Here is a 15,140-nt window from a genome sequence, read left to right as displayed (position 1 = left end):
GTCACCTGCATCTTGGATGCCCTGGGGGTAAGCAGATAAACATCAAATTTTCATTTTTGGGTGAACTATGCCTTTAAATGTGGCTCTGGACCACAAAACCAGTCTTAAGTAGCATATTTGTAGCAATAGCCAAAAATAGTACATGTATGGGTTAAAATGATCGATTTTTCTTTTATGGCAAAAATCAAAACTTAATTTTTGATTAGTAATATTCATTGCTAAGAACTTCATTTGAACAACTTAAAAGGCGATTTTCTTCTATTCCAAATTTCCAAACAGTTAAATAGCCAAATATTGTCCTATCCTAACAAACCATACAACAATTATTTATTTAGCTTTCATATAATGTATAGATCTTAATTAAAAAAAACTTACGAAAAATGTGTAATTGTATGCTTTTACTGTAAAATATTTTGTAAACATCCAAAAGCTGAATGGATGATAGCGTGACATCATCATCATCACCGGTGCCGCCTACAGGCTCAAACTGACACAACAGCGTCAGCCACAGAGTCTGTTCACTGAACACAGTGTTCACTTGCGCAGTTACTGGTAGCCGAAGGTGACTGTGCAACGTTGTTTAAACTAGTCTTCTACATAAGATCCAAAAGGGATTTAAAGCGCGATTATGGCGTCAAATGGTAAGATTCGTTCAATGCAATATGATTTCGCGTTTTATTGTAGTAGCTAACATAGGTTTTGCCTAAACATAGCATCTGATGCGAAACGTAACGTTACCTCGTAATTTCCCACAAATCGTTTGTCTGGGTCACTCGCATATGGTGAGGACATTTAGTGATGTTATGTACATGTTACAAAAGCGATAGACGTATTTGGTGCATTTATGGTTTATTTGTAAAAAGAAAAAACTAAAGAACATGTCGGCATCCGCCATTTTGTTTGCAGCGCTTTCAATTTTAACTGGCTTGTTCTACTGACCTATATTTGCTTAGAGCCCATATTGAGACCGGTATACATCTATTTAAATCACTTTCAACTGATTAAAATGTTACAATTATTTATTATCTGGTGTTCTCGACATCCAATATACACTCCTAGCGAACACTCCCATTATGATGAATGAATGGGGTAACGGTTATGTGAATGAAATGTTTCCTTTTAAAAAAAAAAAGGACAGGAGCTTGTTTGGTTGTATTAAAGGTATAGTTCATCAAAGAAAATCTGTTTTGGTTACCACTGACTTCTATTGTGTGGACAAAAAGAGACATTTCTTAATAAAACAACATCGTTGTGTTCAACAGAAGACTGTCGTATAGGTTTAGAATTACATAAGGGGGAATAAATAATGACACATTAGTACTCTCTATCTCCATAAGGCCAATACAGACTTGTTTTTCTTGCAAATAACAAAAAACAGCCACCATCTATAATGAACATTTTCTTTTCCCTTTAGATTATGCCCAAACTTCAAGCCATGGGTAAGTTTTCATTCATCCTTTTCAGAGTGTCATCATAATATTGGATGATTGCTCACATTTGTGACCACAAAACCAGTCATAAGGGTCAATTTATTTTGAAATTTGAAATTGAGATTTGTACATCAAAAGTTGAATAAATAGGCTTTCCGTTGATGTATGGTTTGTTAGGACAATATTTGGCCAAGATGCAACCATTTAAAAATCTGAGAATGCAAAAAAAATCTAAATATTGAGAAAATTGCCTTTAAAGTTGCACAAATAAAGTTTTGAGCAATGCATATTACTAAAAAAATATTTTTTGATATATTTATGGTAGGAAATGTACAAAATATCTGCATGGAACATGATCTTTGCTTAATATCCTAATGATTTTTGGCATTCAAGAAAAAAACAATGATTTTTTACCCATAATATATTTTTATAATATATTTTTGGCTATTGCTACAAATATACCCATTCTACTTACGACTGGTTTTGTGGTCCAGGGTCACATTTATCATTGAACAAATGAATTCATTGTGTTGTGCCCAGTTATGGTGGTTATGGAGGACAGTCCAGCCAGAGCTACAGTCAACCCTCTAGCCAAAATTACAGCCAGCAGAGCTATGGAGGATACAACCAAAACTCAGAGAGCAGCTCTGCTTATAGTCAGGGTGGATTCAGTTCCAGCTATGGACAGTCCCAATCAGGTATAATTCATCAATACCTTTAAATATACCGCAAATGTTGGAAATAGGTCATCTTTTGCTATCATATCTAAATTCTTGTCATTTTATAGGAGGATATGGGTCTCAGCCTCCCTCTCAGGGCTATAGTCAGTCAGGTCAGTCATACAGCTCTGGAGGCTACAATAGCAGCAGCCAGCCTCCACCAGCTCAAAGTGGAGGCTATAATCAGCAGTCTTCTTATTCGGGTTATAACCAGCAGCAGCAGTCTGCTCCTCCATCTGCCTCTAGGTGAGATTTTTAACTGTGAATCTGGATGTCTGTTTGGCAATGTCAGTTTTGTTAAAGGTAATGCTTGTGCTCAATGTGTTTTTTAAAGACCAGAATGTTATGATATTGATTAGAGTGTGTTAAACTCATTTTGTATTTCAGTAACTATGGCAGCAGCTCGCAGTCATCTGGCTACGGTCAACAGCAGCAGCAGCAGCAGCAGGGTGGAGGTGGAGGTGCATATGGTGGCAGTGGGGCTCAGACTGGAGGATATGGGGGCAGTGGGGGACAGAGCAGTGGATATGGGAGTAGCGGGTCCTCTCAGCATGGAGGAGGGCCTTACAACCAGTCTCCCAACTACAGCTCTCCTCCACCTCAAAACTATGGGCAACAAAGTCAGTATGGACAAGGAGGTGAGCTTGAGAGATTAATTCGGTAAGTCATCATATAGAAGTTTGGTGTAATTAGAAATAGAGCTGTGCAGGTTGTAGTAGAAGAATCAAGAATAGAATTGCCGCTTTTGGCAATTAGAAACTTGTTAACAAACAACTTACTTGGAGTTGTTTATGTTGTAGAACTAAACAAGTAATTCTAACCACAATCCTTATTGACTATTAAATGGAAATAAAATCCAAAAAATATTGCAATTCTATACTATCTGTCTAAAATGTAAAAAATGAAACACTAAAAATGAAAACAGTGAAAAAAGTAAATGTAGGAATCATAACATTATAATGCACAATATTAAAAAATGCATATTAATTTTGAGATTTTCCTAAGATTCCATTAAAGAGTGCTATTAAATTGTTATTGTTTTTAAAGATATACTTTAAGTAAGCATTAAGACTGGATACAATACTCGACTTTTAAAATCTGTACAGACAGGCATCATATTCTTGCCAACTTTGTAAATGGTTACAAAGAAAAAATGGACATCATACGCAAAACTCGCACAGAAATGTGCACCTTGTTAGGAAATTTTTATATCAATTTCAGTATCAAAATCAGCTCAAAAATCAACCACATTTAATATCTTCTGATTTGATTGAATCGTGGGCTGAAAAAAAGATTCTGTGACCATTATACACTGTGATTTTCTGTATAATCTGTCAACTCAAATCTGCAAACTGTAAATTGGGGCAAAAAAAAAAATCTGGCTAAAGTCATGTAGTCTGTTTCAGCCTTTATCTGACTGCAAATATGTGACCCTGGACCACAAAACCAGTCATAAGGTTAAATTTTACAAAACTGAGATATATACATACGAAAGCTCAATAAATAAGCTTTCTATTGATGTATAGTTTGTTAAGATAGGACAATATTTGGTCGAGATAAATCTATTTGAAAATCTGAAATCTAAGGGTGCAAAAAATCAAAATACTGAGAAAATCACCTTTAAAGTTGTCCAAATTAAGTTCTTAACAATGCATATTACTAATCAAAAATTACATTTTGATAGGTTTACGGTAGGAATTTAAAAAAAAATCTTCATGGAACATGATCTTTACTTAATTTCCTAATGATTTTTGACGTAAAAGAAAAATCAATAATTTTGACCCATACAATGTATTTTTGGCTATTGCTACAAATATACCCCAGCGACTTAAGACTGGTTTTGTGGTCCAGGGTCACATATAATCTAAATGTAAAAACAGAGGAAATGAGCATGCACAGTTTGTTATCCAGTATTGGTCAATATACTTCCAATATCGACCGATACTGATAAATTAGAAAAATCTGTAATATCAGCTGATAAACATGCGTACAACAGTTAGTGGAAGCTGGAGATTAAGGTTTATTAAGTTTAAAACGGATATTTTTCTTACACAAACGCATCGATTCGCTTCAGAAGGCCTTTATTAACCCCCCGGAGCTGTGTGGAGTACTTTTTATGATGATGGATGCACTTTATTGATCTTCAAAATCTCAACATTTATTCACTGTCATTATAAAGCTTTGATGAGCCAGGAAATTTATTAATGTAACCCAGTTGTATTTGTCTGAAAGAAAAAAGTAATGTACACCTAGGATGGCTTGAGGGTGATTAAATCATGGGGTAATTTTTGGGTAAACTAATCCCTTTAATGTTTAACACAGACACATCAATGTCAATGTACTGTATTTCTATTCTAGGTTACAACCCGGATGCCTCGCCAATGAGTGGTGGCGGTGGTGGAGGAGGAGGAGGTTATGGTGGTCAGGATAGTGGATATAGCCAGGATGGTAGAGGTGGACGTGGTCGCGGAGGTGGCTTTGGAGGTCGAGGAGCGGGTGGGTTTGAAAGAGTTGGTCGTGGAGGACCTCGTGGCAGAGGAGGAATGGGGTAAGCAAACGCACTTTTCCCATCTCCTTCACCACATAAAATCCACTTGTATGCATCAGTGTTTCATTTAGGGAAAAAGCAACAGGTAAAAGGTTAAATAGAGACAAAGGTGTTTAACCAAATCAACTGGCTGGGCTGAAAGTAAATCAGTTAAACTACAGTTAAAATTGTGGTTGAATTGTGGTGTAAAGTTACGGTTTACCTAAAACATGAACATGGAGTAAAAGAAAATTTGTTGAAACTGAAAATTATGAGCCAGAAAGGTCTGGTGTATGATTTATTGGTGATTCTCATATTCATGTATTTACCTAAAATGATACATGATGATAAGTTGGTGCCAGTGTGCTGAATACTTCCATGTCTTCACTTTTCACAAGATGGAACCAGCCAAAGGTTCACATAAAATTAAACAAAAACCAATCGGAAGTTGCAATCAATGGCCAGGTCTTTACTTCAAATAAGAAATCAGTTCATCATTAATGAACTTATTGATGGAAACTATTAATGAATTAGGGGTTTGGACGTGATCGTTTTACTACTTGTCTATGGGAGTGCATCACATCACATGTCTACATTGCACATTGTGACCAGGAGTTTACTAATGTTATAATTTATTATATTTTAGGTTTTATGAACATTTTGTTTACATATAGTGTTAGTGTAGTATATTGTTTTCATTATGATTTCTCATTTTATCAGTGCTTTTATTATGTTTTAGTTTTCAAGTACTTTTAAGAATGGATACACCTTCAGGTTTGATACCATGTTCTGATACCGTTAAAAAAGTTAGAGTATTGTGAACGACTGTATTGATTTTGCATTTCTAGATTTTTTTTATTTTTTATTTTATTTTATTTTTTTGAATTTCACAAGTGGCATTGAGGTGTTTGACTTATTGGAGTGAACTGATTCGGTATAATGTTTTATTGGAAAAAGACCTCCTGCAAAACATGAGAACATGAGTATTAAGAGTGCTAAAACGCTTCTGCTTCTGCTGCATTTCCCCCCCAGATGCCAAAACTAAAGTATTGGTACAAGCATAGTATCAAAAAACATACAGTCTTTCACAAACACCACAAAGTTGTATTAATAGGCAGGTTAAGGTTAAAATGTTACATTAACTATTTGAAGCAGCAGATGATAAATCCATCTGGCTGTGATCCCGCATTCTGGTCCACACCTTAAGGTGCTGTCATGTAAAAACACCTGTTCTCTAAATCTTCTCCATCCCCTCTACAGGATTATTGTGTGTTGCAATGCTTTAATGAATCTTTAAATCTCCTCCTAGGCTGTTGTCTACAAGGTTCAGCGATTTAGCCTTTTCCTTTTGAAGAAGATAAAACAGAAATACAGGCTCTAGAAAACTGGGATCTGGGAAAGTTTAGTTAAGAATAAATTAGGCAGGTGTGACTATCAATTAAAAAAAGCTTAAGGTTTTGCATTAGGGAATGTTTAAAGATCCTTTCAAATCTTAAAAGGATCCTAAAACACAGTATGGAAAAGTTGGATTAATCCGAGAAGGGGGAGAGTGGTCACATCAGTTACGTCTTTATTAATTTAAATGCAAAACTGAATGCAGTGAATGCAGTTTCTGTCCAAAGTTACAAAACATGGCTACTCTTTTGGTGAAGGTCCTGGGCTTAAAATGTACCTTCGATCTGATAAAATAAAATAATTGATTTGGTGTAAGAAAATGAAAAATGATTGCGTTCACAGATGCACTGCAAATCTGCATGGTAAAAAAAAAAAAAAGGTAATTCTGTTGAGCAAAATAGGCCAAATGGTTATGATATAGGGGCCTGCATGACTTTGCCAAGGAAATATCAAAAGGGTTTCCAGAAGCTGTTATGGGTTATGAGGAAAGGTGAACCTAGTGAGAGGGGACAGCAGGGGAAGAGGGCAATGGGAATCTTGTAGAAAAGATGATGGAGATGGGTGGGGCCTTTCCAGCCTCAAGAGTGAAATGGGGCACTACCCTCATCAACCTTCAAATCGTCTTCTCTCTTCTTCTCCGTCAGAATGGGCGATCGTGGAGGATTCAATAAGTTTGGTGGTAAGTGACAAACTCTTTAAACAAGGAACTTCAGGGGTTTAAAGAGAGCCTGGTCAAAGAGGGAGGAGTGGGCGTCTGGTCATGTCTCAGAGAAAATTTGCATTATAATTGCAAAAATATACATTAAAATGAACGTGGTAACCACTTGGTTTGTGTGGTAAACAGCTACACTTAATATATTGAGCAACAGCATGCTAATTATGGATGGTTAAGGAAAAAATACAAACTCAAAATCTACAAAATATTTTTACCTAAAAATGCAAATTCTGTAATTTACTTGCACTAATGTTGTTTCAAGGCTAAATGACTTTTGTGTGAATTATTGCCGTAAGTACAATGATTCAACAAATACTTTCTCTTGTTAATGTTGCTAAACACTTGAGAAAATATTCTTAATGTAAGAAAAAAATATAAGGAGTATTTAGTCATTTTCAGTGTTTAAAAAAATTACGTGTTTTTTAGATGGTTTGCACCATGAATTGCTGGAATAGGAATCTGAACATGGAACAAAATGGTTGGTACTTGTTAGTTTTGGCAGTGACTCTCACTTTCAAAATTCATTTAAAAGTAGCTTACAATGCATTCAAGATATACATTTTTGTTTAGCAGTATGTGTGCCCTGTGAATCAAACCAAGGTGCCTTTCTTTGGTTGATATGCAAAGTGCATATTTTCCTGGTGCCATTCTTAAGCTTATCTACCAAAGTGAGAGTCGTGACATTTGCCAATAAGCGGAATTTGTGCTCTGCACAAAATGCACACACACAGCAGTGAGTAGTGAACAAACACACACACACGCACCCGGAGCAGTGGGCAGCCATTTTTGCTACAGTGCCTGGGGAGCAGTTGGGGGTTCGGTGCTTTGCTCAAGGGCCTCAGTCATGGGTATTGAGGGTGGAAGAGAGCACTGTTCATTCACTCCCCTCACCTACAACTCCTGCTGGTACTGAGACTCGAACCCGCGACCTTCCGACTCTAACCATTAGGCCACAACTGCCCTTAAAAGAAGTCAGTTGTGTTGCAAAAAGCACTTTTCAATGCTTGCACCTACTCTGGCAGTATTGTCTTGTGGTGGTTGGAGAGTAAACGTGATATGCACATACTTTATCAGTTGTACTGTTCTTACTGTTCTAATGCCTGCAGAAGTCTCAGAGAATGTTGAATATTACAAAATATGCATACAATTTAAATGAAAAATTCCTGTACTGTTTGTCAGATTTTTATTTTGCAGGGCCAATTTTTTTAAAAATCACTTTAAAATTATTGGAATATTGTTGGAATTAACCTTAAAGAATCTTATGTATTTATTTATTTATTTAAATCTCACTTTTCGTGGAACTCAACTTGTACTCTGAGCACTTTTGCTTCTAAAAAGGTGGATTCAGGTGGCCAACAACTAGCTTCTAGAGGTTGTTCAAATCCATTTCTGTCGGGTGATTTTAGTGTTGTACTGGTCCTGATGGAATAATTCAACACACAAACAAGTATATGATTTAAAACAACAGGAATGGAGACCTGAAGATGAAACCAGGAGATGAAGGAGTCAATATTACACGGCATGTTCACAATATATAACATGGTTTGACACGTGCGTAACGTGCATTAGCTGGAAACCAACATGCTTGCATTCTCCACACTGTTTCTAACTGATAACTATGTCAAATGGCATCTAAAGGTATAACAAGGTGTTGAAACACATCTGGTTAGCTCAAATACAATTTGATATGCAACCAGATCCAGGGAAAATTGTCATGGGTTTTGTATAGGAGTATTTGAAGATGGTGAATTATATGGTGAACTTAAAGGTGATTTTAAAGTCTGGTACACTTTGGGGTTAAGGAACAGTCATGGTCATATTTCCTAATACTTAAAGAACACGCTTGGGTTTCAGTATTATTCTTTACGATGTCTTTGGTTTAGACTGGTGAAATGTGTGAGATGGTGGTTCATCGTTGATCATCGTAATCTCTTTAAAACGTCAGTGGTGTTGGTAACTGTTCTAATGGTTTGCCAAACTACTTGCAGTTGGTGAAAAATGGTTGCATAACCTGGGAAAATCAAATGTCTAGATGGAATCACAAAGAAAAAGCAATGCCAACCCAGTGTCTGACTGAGATTTGGAAATCTGCTTTTGTGGGATGGAGAATGAGAACCTATGATATGACCTGTGAACGTACAGTCATTGATGTAATGTGTCCTAATGCCGCTTATTACTGTGATGTTCATTAAAAAAAGTGAATACTACTGGTTGCAAGTGATGTAAAGTGGTATTTTGAAGTGGAATATTAAAAGTTGTCCTTATTAGCTATGCATGTTTTAAAGATACCTAAAACTAAGGAAGGTGACAAGAAACCACCACCAACAACAAAAAAACATTAGCTGCTCTGTGCAAAGCAGACTGTAAAAGTATGGTTGCAGGGGTTTGAACTAGACGGTTATTGCATGGTTTGTTGCTTTCCAAAAAATGAGAGACAAAAAGCCAGTACATGAATTTGTTTGGTATGTATTTTGGATTGCCTATGAGTATAAATCAAGCTACAACTATCGGTATGTGAGAAAAGAATCTCCCACTTGAGACCTTGGACTTCTTCAAATGTTGGCCAGTTTTCAGTTTTGAAAATGCATAGTGTTTGCGGTGTTCCTCTCTCAGATATCCTGCTACAGATTTGCATCAGGTGCTTGTGGTGGTCCTCTCAAATATCCTGCTACAGATTTGCATCAGGTCCTGTTTTCTATATTTAGAGCATACGTTATATATAATTGATGGTTCAGAAATATATGACCCCAAAAAGGAAAGTCAAAGGAATTAGAATGAGTAATGTAAGTGTGTGTAAATTGTGTATATTTGTAATATTAATGACTGTTCCTTTCACTTCAAAGGGCCCAGGGATCATGGAGCTGGTGGGCCTAATAGTAAGACAAATACGTCAACTAACATCATATATAACTTACACTATTTGACAGTTTTCAATACAGATTATAAATGTCTGGGTTTTTTGTTACAGTGCAGGAGCAGGATAACTCTGACAACAACACCATCTTTGTGCAAGGTCTTGGAGACAACTATACCGTGGAGTCAGTTGCAGATTTCTTCAAACAGATTGGGATCATCAAGGTGGAAAACTGAGAGAAAACTACCATTGTGCAGAAGCTATCTCAGCATAGTTCCTTAATATTTTTATTTTCTCACACAGGTCAATAAGAAAACAGGATTGCCTATGATCAATCTGTACACAGACCGAGAGACGGGGAAGCTTAAAGGAGAGGCTACTGTTTCCTTTGATGACCCCCCTTCTGCAAAAGCAGCAATTGATTGGTTTGATGGTACGTTATAGTGGATAACGCTAGTGCCTTTTCTCTAAAACAGGTTGGAGTCTATTTATTTTCTTTTTGATTTCCTGGACGTCTAAATTGTGTACATTTATTCCTCCTCAGGTAAAGATTTTAATGGAAATCCTATCAAGGTGTCCTTCGCTACTCGCAGAGCTGAATTTGGACGTGGCGGTGGCGGTGGCGGCATGAGAGGCGGTCGTGGTCGAGGAGGTAAGATTATATCTCTCTGTGGTATTTTAAGTTATCTCCTTTACTTTTAGTCTTTGTTTTGTTTTCCTGACATTTGTTTTATTCTCTTTTTGCAGGTCCAATGGGCCGTGGGGGATTTGGGGGTGGAAGAGGTGGTGGAGGTTTTCCAGGCAGCAATGGCGGCGGTAATGGTGGCGGTGGCGGTGGCCAGCAAAGAGCTGGAGACTGGAAATGTTCAAACCCGTAAGTGTTGGTTTGTAAATTTTAACCAAATTGTGCAGTGTTTACAATTACATAACACAAATTATACACAATACACTCATTATATACTATAGCAAATCTCAGCTGGTAGCTTTAACAATGTGTATTGTATGGAACCTCGTTTCCACCACTGAATTAAAAAAAAAAAAAGGTAATTGTGACTTATCTCAGAATTCCTGTCTTTTTTTTCCACAATTGCAAGTTTACATCTCAATTTTGACTTTTTTCTCAGAATTGCAAGTTTATATCTTGCAATTCTGACTTTATAACATGCAATTGCGAGTTAAGTCAGCATTTGTGAGATATAAACTTGCTTTATAACCCTCTCAAATGTGGGACTTCATAACCCTTTTTGAGTTTGTATCTTATAATTCTGAGAAAAAAAGACAGAATTGCAAGGTACAAACTTGCATTTGCGAGAAAGTCAATTGTGAGTTTATCTCGCAATTCTGACTTTTTTTTTCTCAGAATTGAGATGTAGATTTTTTATTTTGAGAAATAAAGTCAGAATAGCGTGATATAAACTCACAATTATGAGTTATAAAGTCAGAATTGTGAGATATAAACTTGCAATTCTGAGAACATATCAGTCTTTTTCCCTCTCAAATTTAGGACTTTATAACCCTTTTTGAGTTTTTATCTTACAGTTATGAGAAAAAAAAAGTTAGATCAGATTTTTTTTTTATTCAGTGGCGGAAACGGGCTTCCATAGTATTATAAGAATAGTACTATATGAGTAAATGTAACTTGACAATATTTTTTGTGCTTTTCTCTTGTGTGTGGGTAGAACTTGTGGGAATTTGAACTTCTCATGGCGAAATGAGTGTAATCAGTGCAAAGATCCTAAACCGGAAGGAAGTGGAGGAGGAATGCCACCGATGGGAGGTAAAGAGAAACATTTCTGCCAAAAAAAACCCCAAGATGCTGCAGTCGTATGTGACTTTATGTGTGAATTTAATTGTATCTGTTTTTGTAGGTGGTTTTGGTGGAGACAGGGGCAGAGGCGGTTTCGATCGAGGTGGTTTCCGCGGCCGTGGTGGCGATCGAGGGGGCTTCAGAGGGAGGGGAGGTGACCGGGGAGGATTTGGAGGACCCGGCAAGATGGACTCAAGGTGAAATTATTAATGATTCTCAAACTTTTGCACATCTTAAAATGTTATTTACTAGAAAAATTGAGTTTAATGTACAACATTCACTAGTGAAAAATGTATTTCATTGCCCGTGTTATGTGTTTTTCAGGGGTGAACACAGACATGACCGCAGAGAACGGCCTTACTAATGGGAAATTCTCTTTTGTCCAAATCCGACTTTAACTCTATGTGGGACCAGTATTCACTCCACTTTAACATGGATTTCCTTGTTGCTCATGTTTTGTGTTGTATGTTGTTAAAGTGTTTTTGTTTTAGTTTTAGTTCTGGTGAGAATATGTTTTTGTATTATTCTCTCTATATTCTGATATTCTTAATCATGACATTTTGTGTTTCTCTTTTCTGAATTTGCTGGTGTTTAGGTCACAGTTGTAATATTTGTGCAATTTATTAAATGTACTTTTTTTTTGAAAATGTGGTTTAAAATTAAAAATGTTTGAAAAATAGCACAGTTGCGATGTGGCATTACTTTATTTCAACATCTTTTCATCCACATTTCCAAGCATTTGTCTATCTATCTAATTGATTTGCAATTGTAAACTATTCATCTCTAAATAAATGATATTTCTTAAATACAGGGTTATTCTATTGTTATTATTTGTATTTCATTTCATTAAAATAAACAATAACTGAAATAATTAAAATAAATAAATTTACTTAATTTCAGGTGTTTGCCAAGGTAACATTTCTGAATTTCATTTAGTTTAACTTGATATATTAAAATTATTAAAACAAAAACTGAAGTAAAAATAAATAACTATATATATATATATGTGTGTGTGTGTGTGTGTGTGTGTGACCCTGGACCACAAAACCAGTCATAAGGTTAAATTTGACAAAACTGAGATTTATACATCATATGAAAGCTCAATAAATAAGCTTTCTATTGATGTATAGTTTGTTAGGATAGGACAATATTTGACTGAGATACATCTATTTGAAATCAGAAATCTGAGGATGCAAAAAAATCAAAATACTGAGAAAATCACCTTTAAAGTTGTCCAAATTAGGTTCTTAACAATGCATATTACAAATCAAAAATTACATTTTGATATGTTTACAGTAGGAATTTTACAAAAAATCTTCATGGAACATGAACTTTACTGATTTTTGGCATAAAAAAAAATCAAAAATTTTGACCCATGCAATGTATTTTTGGCTATTGCTACAAATATACCCCAGCGACTTAAGACTGGTTTTGTGGTCCAGGGTCACATATATATATATATATATATAAAAATACAACTAAATTAAAAAATAAATAAAATAAAATAAAAGCAGACAATATAAAACTAAAAACTAAAATATGAATAAAATAAAAGCAGACAATATAAAAATAAAAACTAAAATATGAATAAAACCATAATATTTCAGCTATACTAAAATAACTGCTTAAAGATTAATGGCACAAAGTAATTTCACGACAGTAATTTATCTACAGTTTAAATAATAATAGGAAGGAAATGGTGAACTTGAGGTGTATCCCAGTTACTCAACAGTGCACACTTGTGTATAAAGGACCAGATAGATTGAAGCGAATAATGTCTATCAAATAATAACATGATTCCTCTAAATAAAATTACTACTAATCAGTCCTATGACTTCTGATGCAGGCACCAAACCACTGTCCTTTGAAAGAATGAAGGTGAGACCACAACACAGTTTTTGAGAGGTTTGAACTCACATACATTGCCCCAAGGAGTCTCTTAGGTTGTTGTGAACATTGGCATGGAAAATTAGGAGTCAACAAAAGCACAGGTAAGAGAAAGAGGTTATACTTACCTACTGTTATATTTACTCACTGATTCTTGAGAAGTGGGACAAAACAAGGTGAAATATTGAAAAAATAAAACCTTATACTCAGACAAATGAAACTACGTTTTTGTATCTTACATGTAATAAGATAGCTATATGCTTTGATTCAACCTTCCAACTTTTCTCTTTTTTTATCAAAATGTGCTTTTTACTTTGCCATCACTTATTTTCCAATGCAGCAATCAAGGTGTGAACATTTCAAAACACATTCTAATGTTAGCAGACAGATTGCGTTTTCACATGATGTGACCAACAATTCCTCATATCATAGTCAAATATGACAGAGATGACACACACCATCTGACGGTGGTGACGAAAACCTGAATTTGTTGTCATTTTAATTATCCAATACACTCTTTTAAATTTAATGTAATTAAAAATTACTTTAAAACCACAAAAATACTATGAAGTCATGTTAAATTTCAACTCCGTCATTGGCCCGTCACCACCGTCAGAAAATCTAACGGTGTTGACAAATTTGGCATTTCTTTCACAAACCAAATAGAGTTCATGTAGTAGCCATTTTGTTTTATCTGTTAATGCTATATGCCAATAGAACTTGCTTCAGGAGAATAACATGATCTAAACATTTCAAATAATTTCCTCAGAAATTGGAAGGTGGTGTTGATTAAAAATATTCTAAAATTATAAAACTTACCAGAGCCTGTCTGACATTGATGTACTCTGCAGAAGTGGAATATGTGGCAATGGTCCGTTGTGACAGCTGCCTCTGATATTCCCTAAATGTTATATTTATTTATTTTTTACATTTTAATGAATGTATGACGGTGTTGACAAAAAGTGGGGACGCAACTTTGAAACCTTATGAAACACGCATGCGTCTTTGAAAAACAACCTTGCTTTGATATGAGAGATTATGAAGTGTTGCTTTTGATAAAACAAGCTCTTTTTCATCATTAATATAATCAATTTCATTGCTTACGAACGATTGAAGCCACAGTGTGGACATACTGTTTTTGATGTAGCGAGAAGACAAAAAGTGTCATAGGTTTGATTTGATATAATAATGCTAAATTAAGGGGATAATTGTGTTAAATACATTGTTATTACAATTAACCATATTTTCATTTTTAAATCTAATAGCAATTGCTGGACGTGTTTTGTCCCATGTCTCAAGAATCAGTGTTCTACCTTTGTACCTTATGTCGCACTATTATTAGTGCAAAATACCCTTCAATTTTAACATAAACTGTATTATACATGCTGTTTAATTACCTGTAAGATTGTAGCAGCACCACCTGCTGTCCACTAACGTGTAGGGGTTTCTGAACTTGTAAATTGAATAAGAATAAAATAATATATAATGTAATGAAATTAAACAATAATGACTGAAAATGTAATTTGAAATCTCGGATATTCTCAAGCTTGTGTGCTATGTGTATATTTTCTCTGCGTATCTGAAACACGCATGTAGCAAAAGCGTTACAATATGTTGGACAATGTATTTCATCTCAAAAGGCCTCCCAGGACTTTAAATCGCTTTTTTTAAATCGCTTTTTTGTGCATTATTTCTTTGTTGTGCGATTATAAAGGTTATTTAGAAATATGAGCTACATTTTAATATATATATATATATATATATATATATATATATATATATATATTATATATATTATATATATAT

The 15,140-nt window shown here is 35.1% G+C and overlaps 1 protein-coding gene across 1 annotated transcript; it reads left to right on the top strand.

Annotated features, from left to right (window-relative positions):
- Window positions 1–506: 506 nt before the first annotated feature.
- On the top strand, window positions 507–12,126 carry fus (FUS RNA binding protein). Its single transcript, XM_073840132.1, has 15 exons — window positions 507–641; window positions 1,415–1,439; window positions 1,971–2,128; window positions 2,218–2,395; window positions 2,537–2,787; window positions 4,508–4,697; window positions 6,716–6,750; window positions 9,630–9,662; window positions 9,755–9,864; window positions 9,944–10,073; window positions 10,185–10,292; window positions 10,388–10,514; window positions 11,320–11,417; window positions 11,509–11,644; window positions 11,772–12,126. The coding sequence occupies exons 1-15, from the start codon at window positions 629–631 to the stop codon at window positions 11,809–11,811; spliced, it is 1,632 nt and encodes a 543-aa protein (XP_073696233.1). The 5' UTR covers window positions 507–628; the 3' UTR covers window positions 11,812–12,126.
- Window positions 12,127–15,140: the final 3,014 nt, after the last annotated feature.

The sequence above is a fragment of the Garra rufa genome, chromosome 1 (assembly GCF_049309525.1).
Source record: "Garra rufa chromosome 1, GarRuf1.0, whole genome shotgun sequence".
In the NCBI taxonomy this organism is placed as follows: domain Eukaryota; kingdom Metazoa; phylum Chordata; class Actinopteri; order Cypriniformes; family Cyprinidae; genus Garra; species Garra rufa.
Note: the sequence above shows the minus strand (reverse complement) of the source record. Positions and strands in the feature narration are given on the sequence as shown.